The sequence below is a fragment of the Mixophyes fleayi genome, chromosome 4 (genome assembly GCF_038048845.1).
Source record: "Mixophyes fleayi isolate aMixFle1 chromosome 4, aMixFle1.hap1, whole genome shotgun sequence".
Classification (NCBI taxonomy): Eukaryota; Metazoa; Chordata; class Amphibia; order Anura; family Limnodynastidae; genus Mixophyes; species Mixophyes fleayi.
The window spans coordinates 74,790,826-74,817,604 of record NC_134405.1 but is presented as its reverse complement, the minus strand read 5'-3'; the positions used below and the strand labels follow the sequence as shown (position 1 = coordinate 74,817,604).

Sequence of the window (26,779 nt, the reverse complement as noted above, 5' to 3'; positions counted from 1 at the left end):
GACAAAACAAATATGCCACCTATCACTGCACTAGGAGCTATAGACATCACTGAGGCTTGTAGCACTTTGTGCTTAAGGGATGTCACTAATTCCCAGTGAACTGACAGGTTGCATTCTTATGAATAATGGGTCATCCGGCAACATGAATAATGGCTCATCCAGCAACACGAATAATGGCTCATCCAGCGACATGGTTGCCTCCACTGTAAATAGGTGAGAGGTACATCTTAAATTAGAATAAGTTTATTTTGGTTTCTTATTGATTCCCATTCTAATGACAGCTGACTATACCGCACAACATATTTACAAACTGTCTGAAAAACACTTCTGCGAAAGGAATGCAAACTTGGGCAACACTGACTCTGGCTAACAGTTGCGATTACTGGCAACAGTAAGAACTTAGACGCCAGTTGCATTGTACAATGGCATTCAGTTCTGTAGAGACATCACACACAATCTACATGCCAAGGATTACCATTTGTGTTGGCTATTGCATTCTATTCTCTCTAAGGCAAAGCAGCTTGGGGAAGCTGTATACAGAAGGGGGCTACTTAGCATCATTATACAGTCTAACGTGTCCTTTTAATGTGATAATTCATCTCTATTTTTCTACCTGACCTTGAAATGTTGATTTAAATAACCAAAGACCACATTCTTTTTAAAGGTATGTCTTTTATAGACCATAGAGAAAGGGGAAGCTTTTAGCGTCTATGCCTCCAAATTCCCTCGCTGGCAGATGGCTTTTTCTGAAAACCTTTTTGCACAATTAAGGTTCCTTTTAAAGAATGCACAGTTGATTTACAGAGAAGCGATTTTCCCCAGCCCTGCTGTCTTTCTCATCGATACCTCCTTATCCGCATTTTCTGAAGTAGGGAACAATAATGTAGGCGGTTTATCCTCCGTCTTCCCAAATAAAGACTGGAATGAATATCTTAGACTGGCCTGTACAAGCCAGCGCAAGCATATCCGCTCAAAGTCCATTCTGTCTGCTGTAGCTGAAGTCTGGATCCTCTGTGTGAGTGTCTGTTACCAGTGACAGTTTGGTTTGTGTCCTCCCTATCTCCTCTAGTGCACATGCCAAAGAATCCAAACTACCGTCATACGGGTGCCGTGCTTCCCACAGGTCCAAGATGACAGCGGATGGACTGTTCTTTGTCGCAAAGTAGCACAAGTTCCTGTAAACAATAAAGCAACATATGAGATTAGAGAGCAACTCATAGACCCTGGTGTTTTTCTATAAATAATAAAGTTGGGCAGTATTATGTTATTATGTTTTAGTACACAAGCAGCATTGCTCTATGTTTAAATCATCTGTCCACTCTATTTACATTGCTAGGCCTTGTACACCTGCCGGAGAATATGGCAGGAGACTTTTTGTTGGTCTGTGTACAAAATGATCTTGTCACTGGTTAATGGTTTGTATACAAATTAGTAAATAACAATAGTTCAACTTCTTTTCAAATCTCTTGGATGTCACTCCAGAAAAACAGTGTATCAACAACAAAGAAGAGTTATACTCCATTAATCCTCTGCTGCCACCAGTTCTACAGCTTTCTCCAGAGCTGCTCCTCTGCAATCGCCTACAATTCATGTAATCTCTTGGAGGATCCTCCTGATATTTCCCTTTTAGAAAAACTTGTATAAAAGGCAAAAATGTGTTGCTGGCTGTAACAAGCATTGTGAGGTTTGCTTTCATTTTCTACACTACACTAGATAAAATAACAGAATCTGATTAGTCCCTACTGTGTGTGTCTGAAGTGCATCCAAATCACAACCTTCTGTTTAGGTGATATAACGAGGAAATTAGTTTTTTCCTCATGTGTCACTCTGACTACAGACACTCACTTCTTCAGCTCTGAACCCCTCTCCAGAACTTTAATAATTGTTGTTGTGAGAGTTGTTCAAGTAGCAAAAATTTCTTCTTTGACTGGCCCGCCTTGCTGCCTACTCTTGTTTTCTAACAAGGCCTATACAACTTTCCCAACAATTTACTTGGTAATATTCCAAACAATTTTGATCCCTTTAAATGATGCCCCTTTACACACAAGCCTATGTTCCTCTCCCGCTAAGCCACAAATAAAAAATTGGGACTGTAGACAGATATGCAACACTGTTTTTCACAATCACACACTGTGCTGCTGTGATCAGTGACTTTCGGTATATCAGATGTTTTTGTGACTGTATATGATCTCCGTTCCTGTTGCATCTATTCATTTCCTCAATCTACGCCCAATCATAGCAAAGATTCACTAAAGATTTGTTTTAACAGCCCTAAGTTGGCTTTTTTTTTTATCACTTTAGGAGAGATAGTGTTTTTTGCAAAATGACTGTAATTCTGGTGTTAAAAATAAGACATTTTGCAAGTGTAACTGCTCCCTTCTGACATCAGTGTTTCAGCCGGTTAAAAACATAGTTTTATTCCACCCTGTGTCATGAGGCAAGTGCTGTGCTAACCTTAATCACCGCTGAGCCACAGTTGGATGCACAGCAATTTTTATCAATCGGAAATCTATTTACCGGCACTGGACATGACAAGCCCAGCTCCTGCAAGGCGAGGTGGATTTGCTACCAGCGAACGGGTTACAGTGTTGAATTTGATCTCTACTACCCTCTTGTTCTTTGACTGCCAATGAGAGACAGTAACAATACCATATGCTTTATTGATACAGAACACTCAGAGTTGTTTGTTCGAGTGATTTTTAGGGAATAAGGATGGTAGTTAGGAAATTAGTTTCCTTCCTTCCATCTGGCCCCCCTGGTGGATCTCTCAAATGTTTGTTTATGTATGGGGCTGTAACGTGCAATGTACTACAGCAAGTGAAGGTATTACAGCAAGTTCCCTCTGTTGCTTTATTTGCTTGCAGTTTCAAGGTCTTTGTGTCGAAAGTTCTATAGCTCATGTTTGCTAAGCAGTGGTGTTCTGTATTATATGTGGCAGAATGCAGTACGGAATTATCCAATAATAGTGGACTCAACAGAAGCTTCTTTAACAATTGCAGAAACTAAGGTCAGATAAGTACCAGCAGAATTCCCAATGGATAAGATATTTTCATTAAAAAAAAATCTATTTACTCTTCATTCATTAACCCCTTCAGTGCTAGGGACGAGTCCCACATCTAAAAATTATTATTCACCGTTCCTGTACTATAGGATTGATGAGCGTGTGTTGCCGGTGGGGGCATCAGAGCTCAGCTCTGCACTACAGAAAAAAAAATGTAGAGCCTGGGGATGGGACACGACACTAAAAGAACCTTGGGCCTGATTCATTAAGGATCTTAACTGAAGAAACTTCTTATTTAAGTCTCCTGGACATGTTACAATGCAAGGGGTGCAAATTACTATTCTGTTTTGCACATAAGTTAAATACTGTCTGTTTTTTCATGTAGCACACAAATACTTGATAGCTTATTTGTACACTGAAATTTAAAGTTGATATTTGTGTGATACATGAAAAAACAGGCAGTATTTATCTTATGTGCAAAACAGAATGCTAATTTGCACCCCTTGCATTGTAACATGGTTTTGTCCAGGAGACTGAAATAAGAAGTTTCTTCAGTTAAGATCCTTAATGAATCTGGCCCCTTATCTTCCCCATCCTGACCCCTAAATACTCAGGGATACCCTCTTTCAAATGATGTGGTCCGTTCAGGGGCGGATCTAGAAAACTACTGTACCCGGGGTGATTTAGGCCCCGCCCCTTTCTAACAGTTTAGGCTGCCGACGGCTGCACAGTATGAGCAGGTCCGTCCAGCCGTGACAGGCAGGGACAGTGTGCTGCCCGGCTGCTCTGATTGTGTTTTAAACACAATCAGAGCAGCCGGGCAGAACACTGTCCCTGCCTGTCACGGCTGGACGGACCTGCACATACTGTGCAGCCGTCGGCAGCAAGTGTCTGCTAGGGGGGGCGATCGCTACCCCCCTGGATCCGCCACTGGGTCCGTTAGTATTTATTGCTTGGTGATCACATGTGCTCACCAGACGATAACACCCTACACTACAGAAAACATTAAGCAACCCAGGGATAGGGGAGGGATGTTGTAATACCCAGGTCTCCCACATCCTGGATCCAAGAAACTATGGGAGTCACTCACTTCAAAGAGGATAGTATCCTGCTTAAAATGACATGCCTTCTTAGTAGTTATTGTCTGAGGATCATCAGACATCCTATACTACATAAAGCAATAAGAAGTCCAGATATGGGTGGAGTTATAATGCCCAGATCTCCACAATTCAGGTTTCAATAAACTCAAGGGTACATGCAATTGAAGCAGAAGGTTGACTAATCTTCATATGGTATGCCTTATTGGGATACCCATATTACTCCTACATGTTATGCATTTAATTCAGCTTCTGAAGAAACGGCTGTAGAACCGAGAAACGCGTCAAGCTTGTGCACTATACAGGTCACATCTTTTTTGGCTATCGAGACCCTGGGGACTCACTTTGTATTAGCACGGACTATCATGTGTTTTAACATTATCGGGTGCAGTTAATGAGATGGCTCCTCACACGCCTTACAAGACTTACAAGCTGGATGAAGGAACAGGTGATGTAACAACATTACTACTATGAGATCAGCTTTCATCTTATCTCTGTGTTGAGAACTGTAAGAATGTCCATACACACGTAACTGTATTGGATCATCATACACGGAGTAGGGTGTACTATTGAATTGGCAGTATTATCGGGACATTTGAATACATCACTAAAAGGGATCTTGAGAATCATCCCTCCTTACTCCACAGGCTGGAATCTAAATATATATGAACTATTGTGATACATCTTGTTCTAAGTTCCGTTTCTGCACTAGTGAGCCTGATCTCTATACTAGACCTGATATATTATACCTTTTAGGTTGTGAATTATAAAAATAATATTTTTATATAGATGTCTTTTGTCAGCAATTATATGCTCTATATGCGAAAACCGTGTGCTATTTAGAATATATATATTTTTTAATTATCTGGTGTCTATGGCCATATTCACACTATATTTGCATTTAGATTTATAATAAAATTATCGTGAAGTGATTTACCTAGCGCTCCCATTTTCTTTGTACATTTAATCCAAGAAGTGCAAACTAGCTGAAAAAATGCATTATCATTTTTAACGGCAGATTTTATTATGAAAACCTGTGTAGAATCTGATTTTTTTGCTAGTTTGAAAAGGCAGATTGATGCCAAAGTAAGATGCACACGTATTTATTGGTGGTGGTTAGAAATAACAATACATATATTTGCTTTTTGATCACTTTAATGCAGTTTCAATGAAAAATAAACCCTTTTTTTTTCCATTTTGGGTGGATTTCCTTTGCTGTGTCAGGAGGTATAACCAAACGAATGGAATTTTCTGAAAACACAAAGTCTTCTGGAAAAACAACTAAGTATAATTTGTGTGGGTTTTGCATGAATGCAGTATTGATATTAATGTTAAAATGGACGAGCCCATAAAGTGCCAAAATAGAGCACAGGGGTGAGAAATGATACAGCAGGAAGAGGTTAAGAAACTTCATTATAAACTTGCCAAAATTATTATAGCCAAACTTGGTCTGTTGAATTTATTCTGACCACCAAGGTTACATCAAGGTTCCACACCACACTGTCTGAGGCAATAATATAAGTTTAGGGAAGTTTATAGCAACCATCATTTGGTCGAAACAGGTGAATCGTTATTTTCTGAGATACTCCCATATTCCCCCCTTTTTATCTCGGACAATAGGCCAGGTCTTAATATTGGTAAATTAAGCAGTAATACATCTTAGATATCGGCTGTGATTCTCAATATACATTTATCTTCTACATGTATGGGCAACTGCATAGTATTGTGTCCCGTGTTCTATGTACAATTCCCAGTAAAGTTACTTCTTTAGGTATGGACATTTGCATGTATATCTTTATTCTCTTTATATTGTGTAAAATGTAAAGTGCAGAAAGTTTAATGCTACAATACTGTATTATGGTCCAGTCCACTTAAGGTGGAGATCTATAAAGAGGTGATTTTGATTAAATCTCCTATTTTTTCAGTGATTTATATGGGGATTTGCAATTCACCTAATTGACAAAAGGCACATTGCCATATATTTTCACCACTTTCTTTCAATCATCATCTATTTATTTATATAGCGCCACTAATTCCGCAGCGCTGTACAGAGAACTCATTCACATCAGTCCCTGCCCCATTGGAGCTTACAGTCTAAATTCCCTAACATACACACACACACAGACCGAGAAAGATTAAGGGCAATTTAATAGCAGCCAATTAACCTATCACTATGTTTTTGGAGTGTGGGAGGAAACCGGAGCACCCGGAGGAAACCCACGCAAACACAGGGAGAACATACAAACTCCACACGCCATGGTCGGAATCAAACTAATGACCCAAGTGCTGTGAGGCCGAAGTGCTAACCACTAAGCCACCATGCAGCCCACAGATGTGTGTAAGTGACTGATGTTTATAACTGCCTAATGTGTATAACTGCCTGATGTTTGTAACTGACTGATGTGTGTAACAGTCTGATGTGTAAAACTGACTGATGAATGCTACTGACTGGTGTGTATAACTGACTGATGAAAGTAACTGCCAGATGTGTATAACTGCCTGATGTGTGTAACTGACTGATGCGTGTAACTGACTTGATGTCTATAGCTGGCTGATGTATGTTACCAGAATACTCACGTGACCCCGACGATCCCTGACTCCTCTCTGCTCCATTCGCACTGAATGCCGACGTTCAGTGAGGGGCGCCGCAGAGAGGAGTCGGGAAGAAGAGAAGAAAGAAGCAGATTGAAAAGGTAAGTGAAGGAACGGAAGCAAGGGGGGGAGCAGAGTGAAGGGAGACCACGGCAGAGTGAAGGGGGAGCATGGCGCAGAGTGAAGGGGGAGCAGCATAGCAGAGTGTGAAAAGGGGCAAAGACAGCATGGCAGAGTGTGAAGGGGGCCAGAGCAGCATGGCAGAGTGTGAAGGGGGGCAGAGCAGCATGGCAGATTGTGAAGGTGGGCAGAGCAGCATGGCAGAGTGTGAAGGGGAGCCAAAGCAGCATGGCACAGGGTAATTGGGAGCAAAAGCAACATGGCACAGGGTGATGAAGGGGAGCCAGGAGAATGGGGGCAAAACCAGCATGGAGGATGCAGTTTAAATGTGGGGCTGAGTTTGAGAAGCATGAGGTTTATTTGTTAAATGCGAATATGAATTATTTAATGGCAGTGACGGTTGTGGGAAATAGGTATATTGATTATCCGTAAATGCAATTAATTTATTTCAGGGGCTGTCTGGAGGGAGGGGAATAGGTTTATTAAATGTGAACACTATTATTACTTTAATGTTGGGGATGGAGGAAGGCCTAAGTATTAATTGTGGGTCCTATTGATTTAACTCCAGGGCTGGTTGGAATTTTCTAAATGTACCCATTATGGATCCTGGAATAGGGCCCCCAATATTCCAGGATCCAGACAAGCAGAAACTAAAGAAACCAGCAGCCTCAGGTGGTAAAAGTGACAAGAATAGGTAGGACAGTTTGTCATATGTTCTGAGTCTAGTGCAGGCTTGGCTAACCTGTGGAACTCCAGGTGTTGTGAAACTACAAGTCCCAGCATACCCTTTCAGCAATAAGCTGCTATATATTGTCAAAGCATGCTGGGCTTGTAGTTTCACAACACCTGGAGTGCCACTGGTTAGCCAAGCCTGGTCTAGTGGGACAATCCCAATTTTTGGTGACTGTTCTGCCCAATCTAAGGGGCAGGTCAAGATTGTGAATGCTTTATATACACACTGCACTCTTTATGTATAATGTATGTTATTGTTTGATGTGTACAACTGAAAATATCCATAAATATCTCATTGGTTTCAGGAACTCAAGATTGACTTCCAACCTATAAGATGAGTAAGATTTCCCATTAATTTCAATGACCAATCCATTTCAACTCCTTATTGAAATTAATGGGAAATGCTCCAATAAATAAATCAATAACATATTATATTATACTACAAGCATCAACATGAACATTTCCACAATATTATTACACTGCTTTGACACTAATAACATTGTTTTTAGTGGAGCTTGAGGTCAATAACTTCTCAGCCAATCATACACATCCAGCATGTAAACATTGCTTTTGATTAGCTGGTTTTACCAGACATTTCTATGGGCAATGCCTTTCATGCCTATTGAAAGGAATGGGAAAAGCAGTGACTTTGCTCAGTAGAGTAAAATCCTCCAAAATATCCTGAATTTACAAGATATATTTTATAGATTGGAGAGTTTTAGGGAATGAATTAACAATTTTTATGGTAATTTTGGAATATTTTAACTTCTTAACCAAATTGCCAATTGATAGATCCCCCTAAGGGTTATTGTACCCATAGAAACAGGTTCTCAGCAACAAATTATATTGAACTGTGGTTATAGAGACAGTCTTAATCAGTACTACAATGACAGCAAGCATTCATATATATAAAGTATCTGGAATTATGTCCTGAAGAGTGAACACATTTTTATATCACCATGAATAATGCTCAAGACTTTTATGAAAGCTTACAGTGTATCGGCATCTGCGATGTCAGCTAATGACTCTGAAAATATGTAGATAACTGGTGGGCTATATTGGCAAAAGGGGCCAGTGAGTGTGCAGCAAGCGACTGATTCAGTTTCTCCCCTATCATTCACTTGAACACTGTGCAGGTAGGTAGCTAGAATCCCCTCAGATGAGATGGGGGTTCTTATAAATGTAAGGGAGGTCCAGAGCAGATCGCCCCTGACACAAACAACATACGATTGAGTGTTAGGAAGATCTAATTGTAACTCTCATGTAACTAAATAACACTACATCTAACAGGGTTACAGTGCAGATCCACCAGACCGTACTCTTATCCTAAAGCAGTGATAGGGAAACTGATAGACTTAGGGGCCACAAGGGCAGCTCTCTCATCTTGACTCTTTACCGTTAATTTCACTAATAAGTTAAACAATACATTTAATCTAAGAGAGAGACTCCTATCTGTAATAACATAACAACAGTCATTTTAAACAAACTATAACAAACAAATTTGCCAATAAAGCAGGAGGAAGCTGAGGGCCGCAGCTTAAGTATTACACTAAATAATGGTCATCCCTAAATACCCCAACTTCCTAGCTCCCCAATCAAATTAAACTCCCCAGCCCTGACCTTAACCCTATTTCTTCTAAGCTTAGAAATATGTACATGGGTATTTTGTTCAGGGCTTGATTATTAAATAGGTTCACAAACATTTTTGGCACCTGAAATAAATTCTAAACTATAAGAGAATAGTTGTTCTCCAAAGTAAAAAGAAAACATGAAAGAAAATGTAGTAAGGTTTTAATCTTGACGTATATCCAAGCTGAAGACAATGAGTCATCTTTGGGCAGGGGCTTGAGGATAGGAGTAGGAGAGACAAGGACGGCGACAGGTGAAGGCCTGACAATCCGCTCCCCCTCTACATTCTTTCACGCCTCCGTTCTGCTACACAGTTCTGGTTTAACGAAAATGAAGTTAAGTGACAAAAATTGTCGTGAGCCTTTTAATAAGACAAGTGGAGCTGGCTTAAAAGCACTGGAGCATAAACATTGATGGGAGAGGATATAGGAAGCTGGATTTCAAATTAAGGACGAGTTCGTTTTTGCCTACTGTGTATTAGCCTAGCGGGGAAGGTGAGAGACCGATACGAGTGAATTAGCCAAAGGTGGCCTGAACACTTGATCAGGCCCTGATTTTGTATGAGAATGTATTACATCTTCAGGAAAAAAAGAACATTTTCAAAATCCAGTACTTGTGTATTACCAGCTAATATACACACAACTAATCTTATTTTAATACAAGTATCCAGTTGCCTCTTCATTATAGCTATTAACCATAACATACTTAACTTGTATGATACAGTAATAATAACAAAACTGATTCCTAGACAAGGGTCCCAGCTAAAAAAAAAAACAGTTAAGAACCCTTAATTTAGACTGTAAACAGGCAGAAGCTGGGCCCCAAATAATTTTACTGTTTTCTTAAAATGAATAACAATAACCCTGTTACATTTGAGAGAATGACTGAGACGGACTTTTGATGACCGTACAACAACCTGCAGAACACTGGTTGTTGTTTTCAGCGAGACATTATAAAGTTCTGAGTCAAGTCTAAATCCCCATGATGTACACCTATATATTTTACTGCCAATGGCATTGTACACTAGTCCAGACAGTCCTGGATAAGTACCCTCTGTACAGACCTAGCAATGTGTTCCCCAGGCTGTTATTACTGCAGCAGGCGCACCGCTTTGATTTGGAGCATTTAAAACCCACCTGCAGATTAGAAAATATGAATAGCGCCACGCAGGAAAGGCTGCTGGCCTTTGAAGCAGCTTCTGCTGAGCAAATGTATGACTACCAGGTGATCTGCACTCTGCCCGCTGCTTCACTCAAAAGGCAAGCAGGCACAGGGTTTTTTTTGTCTCCTTTTGCAGTTCCTTTTAAGGAGGCAGCTGCGACTCTGTCTTTCTTTCAAAAAAAAAAAAAAAAAAACGTTTTACCATGATGACAAAGAGAATACAGGAAATAATCAAATTGCAAGGCGAAATGTCAAACCGGCAGTAGGGCCACTTGAGCTGCGAGCTATTCCCATCACAAACATCTTGGCAATGTTATTTTTCAAAGCGGGCACTGTTCAAATGGAAACAAGCTGTACTGTGTTATTGTGCCTGTAAACAGGAAGATAAAAGGCCAGATCGAAGCACAAGCTAAAATTGAGTTTCTAGAAACCTGCAGACTACGGAAGAACTGGGTGGAGGTGAGGCAGATTACAATGTGCAGAGCAGCTGGCTAAGTCATTCATTTGCCCAGTTGCTATGCTTCTCTCATCCACTGTCTCCATTATATTTATTTTTATATTTAAAGTTCACATTTAAGATTTGTGTCTACTGGCTGTGGACTAAAACGCTGGGCTGAAAAAGTAATTTTTCAATTAGCATGTTCTGTTACTTTCTAAACCGTTACTTAAATGTGTGACCAGGCATGGTCCTCTAACATTGGGCTTGATCCCATGTGGTCATCTCTAGAGGTGGTGGCTATGAATTATAAGAACTGACCATTCCATTTGCAAGTGACAGAAGTAAGCATTTACCAATGAACAAGCAGGCTCCTATAGGCAAGCGGAAAATAACCAGGCAGTTTACCTCTTACGACCTCAGGGATATATGAACCTTATGGCCAGTTTACTTGAAGAGGTGGAATAAATGTGTTCCCTGGACACAAAACACGTACCACTGCTCCACATCACAAGCTCAGTGCGAGCAACTCATTAAATGTCTATGATGATTTGGCACTAACTGCCTGTCAAACATGAAAATATATTGACAGTTTCTTTCACTTTGGAAAATAAAAGCTATTATGTTTAAAGGAGATTTTCTTTTCAACTTGTATTGCCCATCCCTTATATTTGTACAGTGGGTTCCCATCTACTGGGACTACCCTCTTCTGCACTGGGAAGCACACTGTCAGGTCCATGTATTATAATTCACCACCCTACTGTTGTGTTCACCTGTTGTTATATCAATATAATTATGCAGCACCAATAGTTACAGAGTTGAGACTTCCAAATTTAATTACCTGGGAGGAATGACATGTTGGGGTGACAGGTCAGTGGCAGTCCTGGCAGTACACCCCACTGAAGCCATGTATGTCCTTCCACAAAGGCTGGCTGGCAAATTTTAGCCCGAAGGGCGAGACTTGGCCCAACAGCCTATTAGGAACACTTTAAAGGGAATAATGCAGGTAGACCAGAGTCCCAGCCCAAAGTAGGCCATTATGGGACCTCCCAGTCCTCATTTGTAGATGACTAAGGTCCTCAGGGGTCCAACCTGATGCCATTAAGTGTCTCCAACAGAAGAGCTCCCATTAGAGGTAGGGGCAAGCAGTGTATTTTGAAAATAGTATGTCCAATTTAAGCAAATGTTTTACTTATCACTGAAAGGTGCATGAAATGTTTTCAGCTTCAGAATGGGTTCTGAGATATGTTGTTCATTATGTGATAGACAATGAATTCCTAGAGTATCAGTGAACATACAGATTTCCAGGGTACACGGTACATTTGGAAGCAGCCAGGTTCACATGTTACGTAATGTATAATTAGACACATTTTCATACCCTTAAGTTAACAATTGACGGGCCTGATTCATTAAGGATCTCAAATGGAGAGGATACTCATTTCAGTCTCCTGGACAAAACCATGTTACAATGGAAGGGGTGCAAATAAGTGTTCTGTTTTACACATAAGTTAAATACTGCCTGTTTTTTCATGTAACACACAAATACTTGATAGCTTATTTGTGCACTGAAATTTAAAGTTGATATATGTGTGCTACATGAAAAAAGTCAGTATTTAACTTATGTTTTAAACAGAACACTTATTTGCACTCCTTCCATTGTAACATGGTTTTGTCCAGGAGACTGAAATGAGTATCCTCTTCATTTGAGATCCTTAATGAATCAGGCCCGACATGTCTATCTAGCCCTAGATGTCAGATACTTTCACCTAGTTATGACTCCCTGTGAAATTCTGTGCTAGAAGTCTGGATTACACCTTATCCATTTTCAGGAATGATCCATAGATTTGGCTGTATGAAAGATCTCTTTATTTATGTATGTATTCAAAAGCTGGGAGGCAGAATAAATCAAACATTATTCCAGCAACAGGATGTGTTCATTAGAATCCCCCATAGGGAAACTTAGTAATAAAGCTCAACCATTAATATTGCCTTCATCAGGATGGGCCTCAGGACATGAATATATATATATATATACATACACATATACACATACATACATACATACATACATACATACATACATACATACATACACATGCTTAGGAGGAGCTAGGGGCTGTTTAATGTCTCACTTATGATTTCAATAGACTCAAAGCCAGGCCTTGAAAAATAAATTGGCATTAAAAATTAGATTGTAAGTTCTTGTGGGCGGCGATTGCCTTCAGCCATACAAGTCAGCCAGTAGGAAACTAGACACCACAGTGCAATTATTCTTATTCTGGGAAGCCCGCTTTCTTTCTAGTACACAAAGCACAATGAATTTGTCTGCTCTAAATGGCTCCCAGCCTAATTCTGCTGTGTACCTGGAAGGGAAAGATAATTGTCAGCGGGTAATGAACACATTGAAGCCGTGTTGTCTTTTGAATACATATGTTGTGGGAGTAGGGTCATGCTTTCTAAGCAGTGCATGCATGCTAAAGTGTGGAGCGCTACAAGAATTGGATATTACCTATTAAGTCCCATTGAAGGGGATAAAAAACACCAGGATAGGAATTTTGTTTAACTGCCACTACTTAGGTAGGGCTTCCGTGTACCCTGGATGTACCCTGATCTCCTGAGACAACCCTAGAAATCTTTAGCCTGAAATAATAATTTCATAGCATTTGCAAGATAACCAGATTTAGTGAGAAAAGATTATTAGAATTATCCACAAAGTCATAGATCACCCAAAAGCAAGAATGTATATCCCATATTTTGTAGGTATTTCAATAATACACAACCATTCACCAGATTTGCTGAGGTCGTCAATGGCTGTAATGGTTTCACTCTGCAGTCCACTTTTGTGTTATTCATTGACCTGTTTTCAAGCAGGCCAGTGATCATTGAAGCCCGTGTCTTATGAATTTTCTATTTGCAAAATGTGGGAGGGTCACAGTAAATGGGATCAAACAGACCTAGCAGTGAGAGTGGAGAACAGAGTGAGACCATTATAGGCTACGTGGACCCTGTGGACCTGGTGAACAGGACATTGGCAACAAATGCTATTTAATCTTGTATATTATTTAATTGAACTCCTTTAATATATAGTCACATATTGCCTGTACTTTTTCCTTAAAGAGAAAAACCATTAACTTCTCACTTTATTTTTACTCACTGTACCCTTTCTGTACTCACCCTTTTCTCTTGAAAGAAGAGTCACACATAGCAGAGGGTTAGCTGAAGATGTGTAAGTTTGCTTGGCATTTGGGTAAGACCAATAATAGGTTAGCTGAAGGAGATTTGTGGCTACCAAGGATCCACAATGGACATCCTCTAATAGGGAAAATTATTGTAATGTGTCTCTTGGTACTAATTCTGATAGTAGTGACTGCTTATGCTACTCATATCTCCAAACCTTAAACACATTCCAGTTGGTCTCATACGGACTTGTAACAACTCAGAAGTCAAAAGCAATGGTGTGAAACTTGTTTTATTTCCTTCTATTTAATTACCCTTTAATAGTTCAAATAAAAACGTCTATCATATGTTTCTGTGCATATGTTTTGCTCATAGACATATATTTGCAATACTATACTGTATATCTCTAATAATAATATATCTCTAAGAGCCTTTTGATGAATTTTCCAAAAGACAGCGTCAGTATGAATACTCATTGCTTGCTAAAGCATGAGAGTAGTGAGATCTGATCATACAAGGAGGAGAGTGAATATAGTCTCTGGCAATGTGTAGAAGTGGTGTTAAGGATCCTCCTTCTGGAAGGTGGAATCTGATTGGACAATATTTTCAGGAACTGCATTTAAGGTAAGTTCGTGATTGCTGGAAGAATGTTATCAAAGTTTATAAGAGAGAACTTCAAGACAGTCTGTATCTCACCTGTTTATAGAAAGCTTCTGCGCTAACAGCTGCCAGTCTTTTCCTTTGGAATTAGGCGTGTCGAACGTTGCACATATCCTTTGCCTGATGGAGTGCGGGATTTTGAAGGCTTTCGGACCAGTGTGTGCCAGGAAATTGCTGTCCTCCGGTGCAAAGAAAGCTATGGTCTCTCGCTCGTTCTGCATGAAAATGTGCAAGAGACACTAATCATTGAAGCCAATTAGGAATTAATGAAACCATAATGCCTATGTAAAACAACTGAGCGTAAAAGACATTCGACACAAGTATTTTTATCGAAATGTTTTTAGCTTTAGTCATTTATTTTAGGTGTGTACTGATCATATGGTTAGTGGCATGCTACGCTTTTCACTGCACTGCTTTTCCAGCTAATATTGAAAAAAATATATATTTTTCTTTCATCAAAGAGTTTTCACAGTTCACAGCTTGTAATGAGCACTTATAATGCTCTGTATGACTGGGCCCTCTGAAAAATAACAAATTTCAATTGTTGAGTGCTTTTATCGAGCGTTGCACTTTTTTTTGGCATTTTCAAAAACCACAAATGTTTCCATATTACACATAGAAATTATGCAAATAAATGCAACTAGACCCTGCACATTTAAAGCAATTAGGTGACACTAAACCTTTTCATTGTGTTTGATTTGAACGCTTGTATATCATGGCGATACATGCCATATCTTGAAAAAAAAAAACATTTGATGTGTTTATGCCCAGAAGCAAATCAAACACAGCAAAATAACATCCAACATCTGCAAGCACAAAGGACCCTTACTACAGCCTACAATTTCAGGGGCAGAACAGGGAGGGGGATGGGTGAATGCACGTAGTCAATGTACAGTAAGGGCGTGAGCACATGCTGCAGCGTCCGAGCTAGAACATGTGTTTGCAATGAGGAGCTATTGTAAAAATGCATTTTATGTACAGTACAGAATAATAGTTTCCTAATTAATATATTTTATTCATTAAAAAAATGAAAATTGTTTTCTTTTTTTTTTACAATTTTTTTCTCATTTTATTAACAGGTGACATCAATTTATTTATTTTTATTTTTTCTGTGGATTCTTTTGGGACTTTTATATTATTGTATTGGATGTATTCTGCAGTGTATTGTCTGTTAGAGCAGAGCAGACCTAGAACCGTATTCATCACCAGACATATCTCCAGATCCCCTCCATGTTGAATATGGACATGTGTATGTACGTTTTTCGTGCGATTTTAAAAAAAAAATGCACAATACGTTTATTTTGCGTTCCTTAATGAATCAGGCCCAATGTGTTAATCATAAGGATCAATGAGCCCTGTGATTTTTGTTTTTCTTCTCCAGTATACACATGCTGTGACTGCGGTACACGCATCACATAAAGGGCCTGCGTCAAATTTAAAATTGAGACTTTTGTGCACATACATAAATGCATCTGTACACTTACATTTTTTTTTAACTGTATTTGAAGGTTTACACTTCTAAAGATATTTGCATCTTTAAATAGCGCTTATAGATAAGTCCAGCACAAAAATGTGACCGCCATCAACTCAGAAACTTACACCAGGCCTATGGGACGTGCAAAAATAGGCCTCCTAAAGATGCATTTTAAAGTGTAAATTGGCTGCATCTTTAAGAAGTGTCACCAGGAATTACAGTACTTATCGCACAGATGAATGTCCCTGATCTGTTTCTTTAAACATAAATGGGTGAAGGTATAAGATACAGTCGTGGTCAAAAGTTTTGAGAATGACACAAATATTATTTTTCATCAAGTCTGTTGCCTCAGTTTTTATGATGACAATTTGCATATACTCCAGAATGTCATGAAGAGTGATCAGATGAATTGCAATTACTTTCAAAATCCCTCTTTGCCATGACAATGAACTTGATCCCAAAAACAACAATGAGTTAGAATAACAGACTCGAAGCTTTTAAAGGAGGGTGGTGCTTAAAATCATTGTTCTTACTCTGTTAACCATGGTTATCCATAAGCAACCACACGCATTCATCATTGCTTTGCACAAAAATTGCTTCACAGGCAAGGATATTGCTGCTAGTAAGATTGCACCTAAATCAACCATTTATTGGATCAGCAAGACCTTCAAGGAGAGAGGTTCAATAATTGTGAAGAAGGCTTCAGGGCGCCCAAGAATGTCCAGCAAACGCCAGGACCATCTCCTAAAGTTGATTCAGTTGCGTGGTCGGGGCACCACCAGTGCAGATCTTGCTCAGCAATGGCATCAGGCAGGTGTGAATGCATCTGCACGCACAGTGGGGTGAAGACTTTTGGAGGATGGCCTGGTGTCAAGAAGGACAGCAAAGAAGCCAGTTTTCTCCAGAGACAAACTGATATTCTGCAAAAGGTACAGGGATTGGACTGCTGAAGACCGGGGTAAAGTTATTTTCTCTATTGAATCCCCTTTCAGATTGTCCAGAGAAGGAAAGGTGAGCACTTGTCCGGAGAAGGAAAGGTGAGCGCTACCATCAGTCCTGTGTCATGCCAACAGTAAAGCATCCTGAGACAATTCGTGTGTGAGATTGATTCTCAGCCATGGGAGTGGGCTCACTCACAATTCTGCCTAAGAAGACAGCCATGAATAAAGAATGGCACCAAAACATCCTCCAAGAGCATCTTCTCCCAACCATCCAAGAACAGTTTGGTGATGAACAATGCCTTTTCCAGCATGATGGAGCACCTTGCCATAAAGCAAAAGTGATAACAAAGTTGCTCAGAGATCAAAACATCGAAATTTTGGGTCCATGGACAGGAAACTCCCCAGAACTTAATCCCATTGAGAACCTGTGGTCAATCCTCAAGAGGCTGGTGGACATAAAAAAAACTCACAAATTCTGACAAACTCCAAGCATTAATTAGGCAAGAATGGGCGGCCATCAGTCAGTATGTGGCCCAGATGTTGATTGACAGCATGCCAGGGTGAATTGCAGAGGTCTTCAAAAAGAAGGGTCAACATTGCAAATATTGACTTTTTGCATAAACTTAATGCAATTGTCAATAAAAGCCTTTGACACTTATGAAATACTTGTAATTTTACTTCAGTATACCATAGCAACATCTTACAAAAAGGTCTAAAAACACTGAAGCAGCAAATGTTGTGAAAACCAATACTTGTGTCAGTCTCAAAACTTATGGCAATGACTGTACACTCAACTCAAAATACAGGTGCAAGTTCTATACATGCATAGCGCGAACGGACTAACATCTAACTCTAAAACATGTCCTAAGCGTTTTTCCTTCTTCTAAGAATCATGTCAGGTGACAAAGAGATGTCTTGTCCATGTATGGTTTAGTTATACAATGGGCCCCTAGTTCAGCTGTGTGAACTTTACACACTAACAGCTGGCACAGAAGCAGAGAAGGTGCGTCACATGCTATATCAGTTTAAACAAAATCTGCAGGGAAATGGTAGGTTTGTAATCTGCTCATCTAAGATAAAACACTCTGAATACCCTAGGGGACTGTAAAGCAAGCAAGCTGTTCTCTTTGGCAGAAGAATACAACCCCCTGCTTCCCCATCACCTCCTGAGAGGAGAAATCAGGCATTCAGCATTAACAAATCTGTTTGAAATGAAGGATGGAATATTTACCTCCAGGATCCTACTTAGAAAAATACATCTTGCTATGTTTCAGATACAGGTTAGGCCTGCCAATGTTTTTGCAAGAACAGTACATACGGATACAGTATTTTCAGTGTGCCTTAGGCTAAAAAGCACACTACCTGCCTGTACAAGACAAACTTTTACGAACCCAAGCTAATTTAAAAGGGATAGTGTCAATTGCTTAATACTAAAAACAGAGATACTGAACATTGGAATACATGTTGCCGTTCTTTTTCATAACATCCAATACCTTCATATTATCCAACAGGCACTGGGGGACATTGATGGAGTACTATACATAGAGGTATTTGATTGCTGAAAAATTGTGACTACAGGATTCTGAAAAAAATGTCAATTCTTACTTGTTACTTAGGAACTACCAACTTAAAGTTGACTTTCATTTTTATATAACAGTAAATAGTAATAAAAGAGTAATAAAAGAGTGGCAGGAAACACTTATTGCAGCTTTTATAAAGAATGGAGGGGTGGTTAGTACCACGGAGGGCTTCATCTGACTATTTGGGGATGCTCACAAAGTTATCCAGTGAAGTTCTTTATATCAGAGAATACACCACGTCCCCTTAAAGTTCTCCTGGATGGCCACAGTCAAAAGCAACAAAGTACTTAATATAAGTGTTGTCATCTATTATTACTTATTTCGTTCTAACCATCCAACAGTTACATCCACTGTCCCTTGCTGTATCCCCTGCTTTCTCTCTTCCTACTATCCTGGTTGTCAGAGTCAACCATAGACTGCGCTCTTCGTAAAATGAATTAGATTCTGCTCCCCCTGCTGCGTTATAGGTGGAATGACAGTCTAAGCTCCACGACTAGTCAATTAGGCTGCAGAAGAGGATAAACAAAATGTAATCCATGGAGAGCGGTGTCTATAATTGTCAATGGGACATCAAGGGGAAATAAGGAAGCAAGGTAAGTAATATTTAGTACACAATGACACTTATTAGTAAGTATTTAATTACTATTTTGTTCTTATATTGTAAGTGAACTTAGCCTTTAACTTACTCTAAATTTCCATTCTTTGATTAGATTTAGATTTTGCTTTATGCTCACCAATTCCTCAAACACATCCTTTTTAAAGGGAAGCAAAGGAGAGTTTGTTTAGTGCTTCCTGCATTGCCAACAGCTTGCATGTACTACCCCTGGTTGTGGGTGGGGCTGTTGTCATTACTGTACATGAAGATATTTTTAGCATCAGCTAAAAGGACTAATTGCATTTTTACATGCAAAGGAGGTGTTATCCTTTCAGCATCAAAATCACCAAGTATATAATATTTTTTTAGAAGTGCAATATTTTCTTTAAATTAGGTTACTAAGTCATATTAAAGATGGAACACTGTTCAGAACTACTGTGACAGAATTGGCAAAGCCATGCATTACAATGGTTGACATTCATATGAACTCTGTTGCCATTAGAGGAGACACTTGAAATCTAGAGAGATGTGTGCATGAAAAAAAAAAACAGCTAAGAGTGGTTGATAACCTGAATTATTACTGTTGCAGGAATTGATAAATGAAACCTATATCACTGATAGGGGAGGAGGTCTCTGCTAACAAGAGGTAACAATGTATTTGGAGCCATTGCAATTTATCACAACATGACAAAGACCTATGTCGTATATTGCATTTATCTGTTTTATTAATCCTCTGCTGAGTCTATTCATATTGGGATATAAAACAGTCTCTAGGTAGCAGTCACACTCCACATGTACCAGTGTTCCGAGTCCTGGGATGTAACTGGCAGATGGGACTTTGCTCTAATGTGAAAGAAAATGACAGTTAATAATGCTGATATCTTGACTGGAGACAGCTCACATCAATTTCAGGAGCCATCTCCATCTCTCGTCGTCTATCTGGCTTGTGCTTTAAATGGCAGTTTGATGAATATGAATTTTGGTGAAGTTAAAATTACAGATTCGCTTTCCCTTACAATTCTGAATGCTACCTGTTTTTCATTTCATTTTTTTTTACATACTGATATGTATTCTGCTAATGCTTTGCAGGAGGGAGTAAATGTGGCCAGCCAGGCAGAAAACTGGCTTTACATGTCTTTTATGCCATATAAACCAGAATCGTAGATCCATGTAATGTGTGTAATTCACATTATTACAGGATTTTTCTTTTATGTACCTTGAAAGGTATGGTAGGGTTTAGTGACTGATTATAATAATGATGTCTGGGTGGTAACCTGGGTCTTCTCCATTCAAACACTATGATAGAAGTATGACCTTGACAAGAAATAAGGTAAATTTAAGGTGCTGTATACTCCATTATATTTGGGCAGATTTTCTATTTAATGTAAAACACTTGGAAGGATGTTGGTGTATATTAATATACTTGGGGTCAAAGATTTTTGTACATTCTTAAGGCAATTTTTTTTCCTGTTCACTGCAAATTACTTCCAAAATAAGCATTGCTGAATATATCAGTGGGGTTAGGGGCTTGTTGTATTTTCCGGTTAATCTCGGTGAGATGTTCCTGTTGGTTATTACAAAATAATTTCAGCATAACTATTGCATATTGTTATTGGTTTATATCAGTACAGTTGGAGGGAAAAACTTGCTGTATGGTCTACTGAAAATGTAAAATTTAGAAGAGGTAGTAGATAGCGGACAATGCGGAGATCAAGCTTGGAAGAGAGCTAATGGTAGTCTTAATCCACTACTAGTAGTATTCTGCATTCTCTTGCTATTGTGATTGTTATGTGATTTATGTTGGTTTTTGAAGGACAAATAAGCATTTCATAATAGAGTTCGGCTTTTTGTTTACTATATGGTTAGGGATACATACAGACACATTTCTCTGCATAGACACATTGCTTAAAACCAACAACTGTCCTGCACAGTCATGCTACCATAGACAACACACACTGTATGACTTTTGCTGGTTCTGCAGCAACACTAGAGACCCAGGGACTCTACAAAATTAATAGACACATTTAATAAAGTTTCAAAATTGGCATTTGCCTTTTATCTTACGTGACACATGGTTCCACTAACCATAAATCCAGTTAAGCTTATGGAGAATGGAAGAAGATTAATATCCTTTAGATCAGGCCTAGGGAAACAAGCCACGTTTACTAATGTTGCCAGCTTACCTCCAGAATCGATGTTTGGACCTGAAGAATCAGCTCGTGGCCTTTCACCTGCCTGACACAGATCTTGCAGGACAGCTGGGTGGTGGCCGGCGTGTATCGCTCCAAGGAAAAGGCACAGTGCAGTGGTTGCTGGTTACTGCACCAGACACGAGAGAAAGGGACCTCCTGCAAAATCCACAGAAATGGGTGGTCAACGTCCTGCTGTAATGTAACACATACGTTTTAGTAATGCTCTCCAGTGTTGTGGCAGGATGTAAAGCAGTGAGTACCTTCAGCACCATGGACAACGCATCTGCAAATTAATGTGCTTAAAGGTACAGAATGTTTTCCATGATTTTGCCCTGTCCATGGTGCTGAACGCAGGGAACAAGATCACCGATCAAAACCTCCCTATAAGAAAGGTTTTTATATTAATGTTCAGGATATTATTATTATTGTGTACACTAACAAAGATTTTAGTGCATGCACCTAAGCCCTGGCCAGGTAATGCAAACAGAGAAACTCATTAAACATAATTAACTGAAGAGCAACTTTAACATCTATTTATTTTGTTCATTTATTATTTGAGCTTCTCCCTAAACTCACTTTACTCAGCATTTTATCTTTCCATATCAGAGGTCAGCATATTACTCTCTCAAACAGTATTCAACCCCCTGGGGGTAAATGTATCAAGCTGAGAGTTTCCGGCAGGGTCTGAAAAGTGGAGATGTTGCCTATAGCAACCAATCAGATTCTACCTATCATTTTGTAGAATGTACTAAATACACTTTTCAGACCCGCTGGAAACTCTCAGCTTGATACTTTTACCCCCTGGATTTAAATAGTCAGCTCTCAGGCAAAGGTTGTTCGAGGATCACGAGTATTATAGTTCCTCAACAGCTGAAGAGCTTCAGACATCTTTAGGCTAAACTTACAATACTATACCTAGAAACTACTATTATATTCCACAGTATTCTGCAATTCTACCATAGTGACCCAAAGCCATCTTTTGGCAAGGACACTATCTCAGAGACAGTTTTACTACAAATTGCCACTGTCTGGCATAAGAAATTTTGTAAGGGGCAGGCATCAACACCAAAATGTGTCTGAAGCTTCTATAAAAACTTTTCTTAATATTTTCCAAACAATTAAAGAAAAAAGAAAATGCACAACCAACAAGATGAGATGTAACAACCAACAAGATGAGATGTAACAACCAACAAGATGAGATGTAAAATAAATAAAGATTTGCTTGGCCCAATAATTTCAATTTCCTTCAGCTGCTGGAGACCTCATTATAATATGAATTAAAATAAAACAATTTCCAAAATACTTTAAGCACTCCTGCCTGTGCCATATCCCGTCCTCCCCTATTAGAGAGTATATATTTCTCACAAGCGAATGGCTTTTCACAGCATAAAACAATGCTGATTACATTGGGAACATATCCTAATTATACTTCAACTGGCATTCCATTCGTAGCTAATGCTCTCTGCGTTATTATTACTATTTCTACACTTAACATGAGATTAATACCTTGAACGTTAGTTGACTAGTAAAGCCTAATTATGTCTGCTTTATGGGCTCCTAATAAAGAGCTACTTGCACATGGTGTTCTCTCAGAAATATTCAGCCATTTGCAATGTTATTACCACCAACTTAATTTACTTACTGCTGCAATAAAATTTAAGGTAGTCTTTCTCCATCCTGGTAATCTATGAAACAAGACGCCTACTCTGGCCTCTTCGTCCGCTACAAACAGTTTCAAGAGCTAGAATTCAGGAGCCACTATGTGAAACGTGGAGCCATTAGGATCTTTTAAGGAGCCAGGGAAAATAGGCATCCATTGACTTAATTAGTAATAATGCGCCAGCATGCCTTTAAATGCACCAATCGCGTACAAACAGAGGATCTGAACAAACATTAACAGTGCAGTGTATCTATTTACTTTAAGAAAGACTTTCTAAATGTAAATCTAGCATAATAGTGAGGAGCTAGGGTTTTAAACTGTGATACATTTCATTCTGGTCCTATATTTTTATATTCCGTGGGGAATGGGGAAGCCTATTGAACAAGGATCATGGCAGTACAAGTACCGCTGCAATCCATCTTCTGATATTGCCATGTCAGGATGTGATAGCGGGAGATATTCAATGAAAAAAAAATGTTTTTCCTCTATTTAAATAAAGTGTTTTTTTTCACATGGGAATACTAACAAAATATATCTGTTTTAATATGTAATATGCTCAGAACCACCCAGACTGGCCCAGTGACATGGTAAGACTTTTATACTGCTGCCAGTATCACCGACAGATATCTTCTTGGTAAATCATAGCAGCAGGAGGTTCCCTATTGATGCTTTTAGCCGTTTCACTTTATTTTTTAATACTACACCTGGAAGAAATGGTAATGCATAGGCTACATAGTGGCAGATTCAACAGCGTTGAAAGACAATTGGAAAAATGTACTTATCGTGCAATATAACTCTGAACCTGAATCTTAGATTTTACATATAGCAAAAAGGATGATGGTATTGTGCAACCACTTTAACCACTAGTGTAATCTAAGTTTATTCGGACAACTTCAATACCTACTTCTTCATTGAGTTTAAGCACACAAAAAAAAATTAGAAGACATCTGTAACACATCACAAATGAATGCAACTGTGAAATACTTGGTCTGACATATGGTCTCATTTACATGGTGAATAACACAGAGGGGAGCCATAACCTATCTACAGATACTTAGAATTATTGAGCATGTTACAAAGCCTTAAGCCTGTTCCAGATAGCTGCATCACTCTAACTAGTATAATGAAGGACAATGTGTTATTATGTCCAAGACAATCTTATGAATGATTCTTTCAATTGTAACAGCATCAAGGTGATTACCTGAGACAAATCTCTTTTGAGTAGCAACATATGAGAGATCCTGGCAAAAAGTTATTTCTAAGGGGGGTGAGCGTGAGGGAGATGTCGCATTCATTTTTATAGAGAGTAGCAGTCGACACACTCTGAGAACAGGTTAGAAAAAGTGGAGCACAGAAAGATTCATGTATGCGTCTCTAAAGTCAGTAACCTAGCACTGTAACAAATAGCAAACTGTAATCATTCCGTATTAAACACAATTTAGCCATAAACAAATGATGGTGACTACAAGGAAAACGAATCAATGTTCTATATTAGATCCTTGTGATTTATGGCAAGTCTCTCTTCATTCAGTGGGAAATGCCAGATGTTACTTTTTAATGGGTATCTCCATATAGAGATGGAGCAGAGATGATTGTAATGAATTGAATTCCATGGAACATAATGTTTTTGCCAATTAGCTTGCCTATGCCATTCATTGGTAAACGCAATCTGATATGTGTCACCAGGGAGCATGGATTCTCCACTTAATTGTTGCCAATTGTGCACTGTTTACTCTAGCAAACTCTACTTCATCTTTAAATTAGTGGCGGGCAAAAGGTGTCCCAGGTAACATGCAATCCTGAACGCTCCCCTAATAACTGTAGACTGCCATATTCCCCCTTTGAAGTAAATATAATGACAGCAGGCCTGATGCATTAAGGAAAATTAAGTAAAAAAAATTGAGTAAGTAGTCTCCTGGACAAAACCATGTTACAATGCAAGGGGTGCAAATTAGTTTTCTATTTTGCACATAAGTTAAATACTGTCAGTTTTTTCATGTAGCGCACAAATATTTGATAGCTTATTTTATACACAGAAATTTAAAGTTGACATTTGTGTGCTACATGAAAAAACAGGCAGTATTTAACTTATGGGTAAAATAGAAAACTAATTTGCACCCGTTGCATTGTAACATGGTTTTGTCCAGGAGACTACTTACTCTTTTTTTTTTTTTAACTTAACTTTCCTTAATGAATCAGGTCCAGCAACAAGAAAGATTTAAAATAGATTTCCAAGGATCAATAATTAGATAGTAAAAATGGTGCAAAATATTACTCCCTTATTTTAAAATAAATATGTTTTAATTCACATCAATTGTAAGTGTAAGAATTAGCACTTTGCAGCACTTCTGAATGTGTAACTGTTGTCTACATAATGCAAGGACGACAGAAAAAAGCCTTGTGATCTAAAGGTTGAAACTGTCAGTTTCAGTCTTAGAAAAAGTGTAAATTGTCTGCAAACTTATAGAGCATGGGTAAGTTCTAACATAACTATCACACATATGCTAAAAACAGGCACTGCTACGTTTAAGGCTGGCTTTCAATACACCTCATGGTAATTGTGCACCTTTTCTGCTAGGGTTTTTTTTTTTTTGCTAATATGTTCAGTGACTGTGACATTATCTAATGTATATGTGACAATAGAGTTAAAGTGATACCCATTACACGGTTAACTAAATAGATTTAAATTTCCTGCATTCGTGACTATTAGTCAGGCATGGTATAACAAAGAATCTGAAATGCCACATATTTATACGCACAAGTACAAAGCAATTAAATTGTTTAATTATTTGGCACACATGTGAAATGTAAACTACTGTACAAATATGGATGCACATGTATCAGCAGATCAGTCAAGGTATATGAGCTGGAGATGTACACTTCTGGGTCAGTTCATATAGGTTTGGGTGACGACCATTTCATGGCAGAGTCTATGAAACGGTGGTCAGTCTTTAACAAGATATTTGGAGGAAAGCAAATCTCCAAGGCAAGTTAAGATGAGACCACACTTCAATTACATTCCTGATGACACATAATACCATTATATTATATATAACATAAGATTATATACATAATGTCACTTCTATCCTTGTTGAGGCCATAGTGCAAGGCTTATTCCCATTTTCTCAGGTAATTTATGCAGTGGTCACCACTGCAGAAATGTGTCGCTACAGGAGCATCTATTTGTTTATATTCACTGGCACAGTCTTTTCCCTGTTTCTCCTACATACTGCCCTCAATGTTGGAGCTGGCGGTCCCTGCCTCTAACCTCTAAGTAGGATAACTCAGTGCCTGTCATACCCACCACAGTATTCACTGATCTTGCTGGCCAAGCAGGATCATTATAATAGATTAGAGTGAAGCAGATGGGAAAATCTACTAAATGTCAATTTATCCGATTTAAAATGGGTTAAAGTTACTAGAAATTACAGCACCCCCCAAAAAAATAAATAAAAAGGGAGTCCTGAGATTGGCATCACCACCAGCCAATCACAAGCAGCCAGTGTGGGAAAGAATAGTTAGTAGGTAGGATGTGCTTTTTATTGCAGATTTGGTATAAAAGATAAGTGAAACCTAGCAAACTTGGTTGCACAACCTGGGTTTCCATTGATAAAATCTGTAACTATGGCTTTGCTTCACCATTCTCTGGAATTCCATCTCACACTGTATTTATAAATACTGCATTTCATTGTATTTATAGTCTATGAATAGACCTAAGACGACGATGGTCAA

General features: G+C 38.9%; 1 protein-coding gene across 2 annotated transcripts in view; it reads right to left on the bottom strand.

The window, feature by feature from the left end:
* Nucleotides 1–227: 227 nt before the first annotated feature.
* Nucleotides 228–26,779, bottom strand: part of UNC5D (unc-5 netrin receptor D) — a 397,571-nt gene continuing 371,019 nt past the window's right edge. For both annotated transcript variants that reach the window (XM_075207473.1, XM_075207472.1), the window contains 3 exons: nt 21,379–21,543; nt 14,642–14,820; nt 228–1,175 (listed from right to left, as the gene is read on the bottom strand). In XM_075207473.1, the coding sequence (XP_075063574.1) occupies nt 971–1,175; nt 14,642–14,820; nt 21,379–21,543 (549 nt within the window). In that variant the 3' untranslated portion in view covers nt 228–970. The remainder of the gene's footprint in view (nt 1,176–14,641; nt 14,821–21,378; nt 21,544–26,779) is intronic.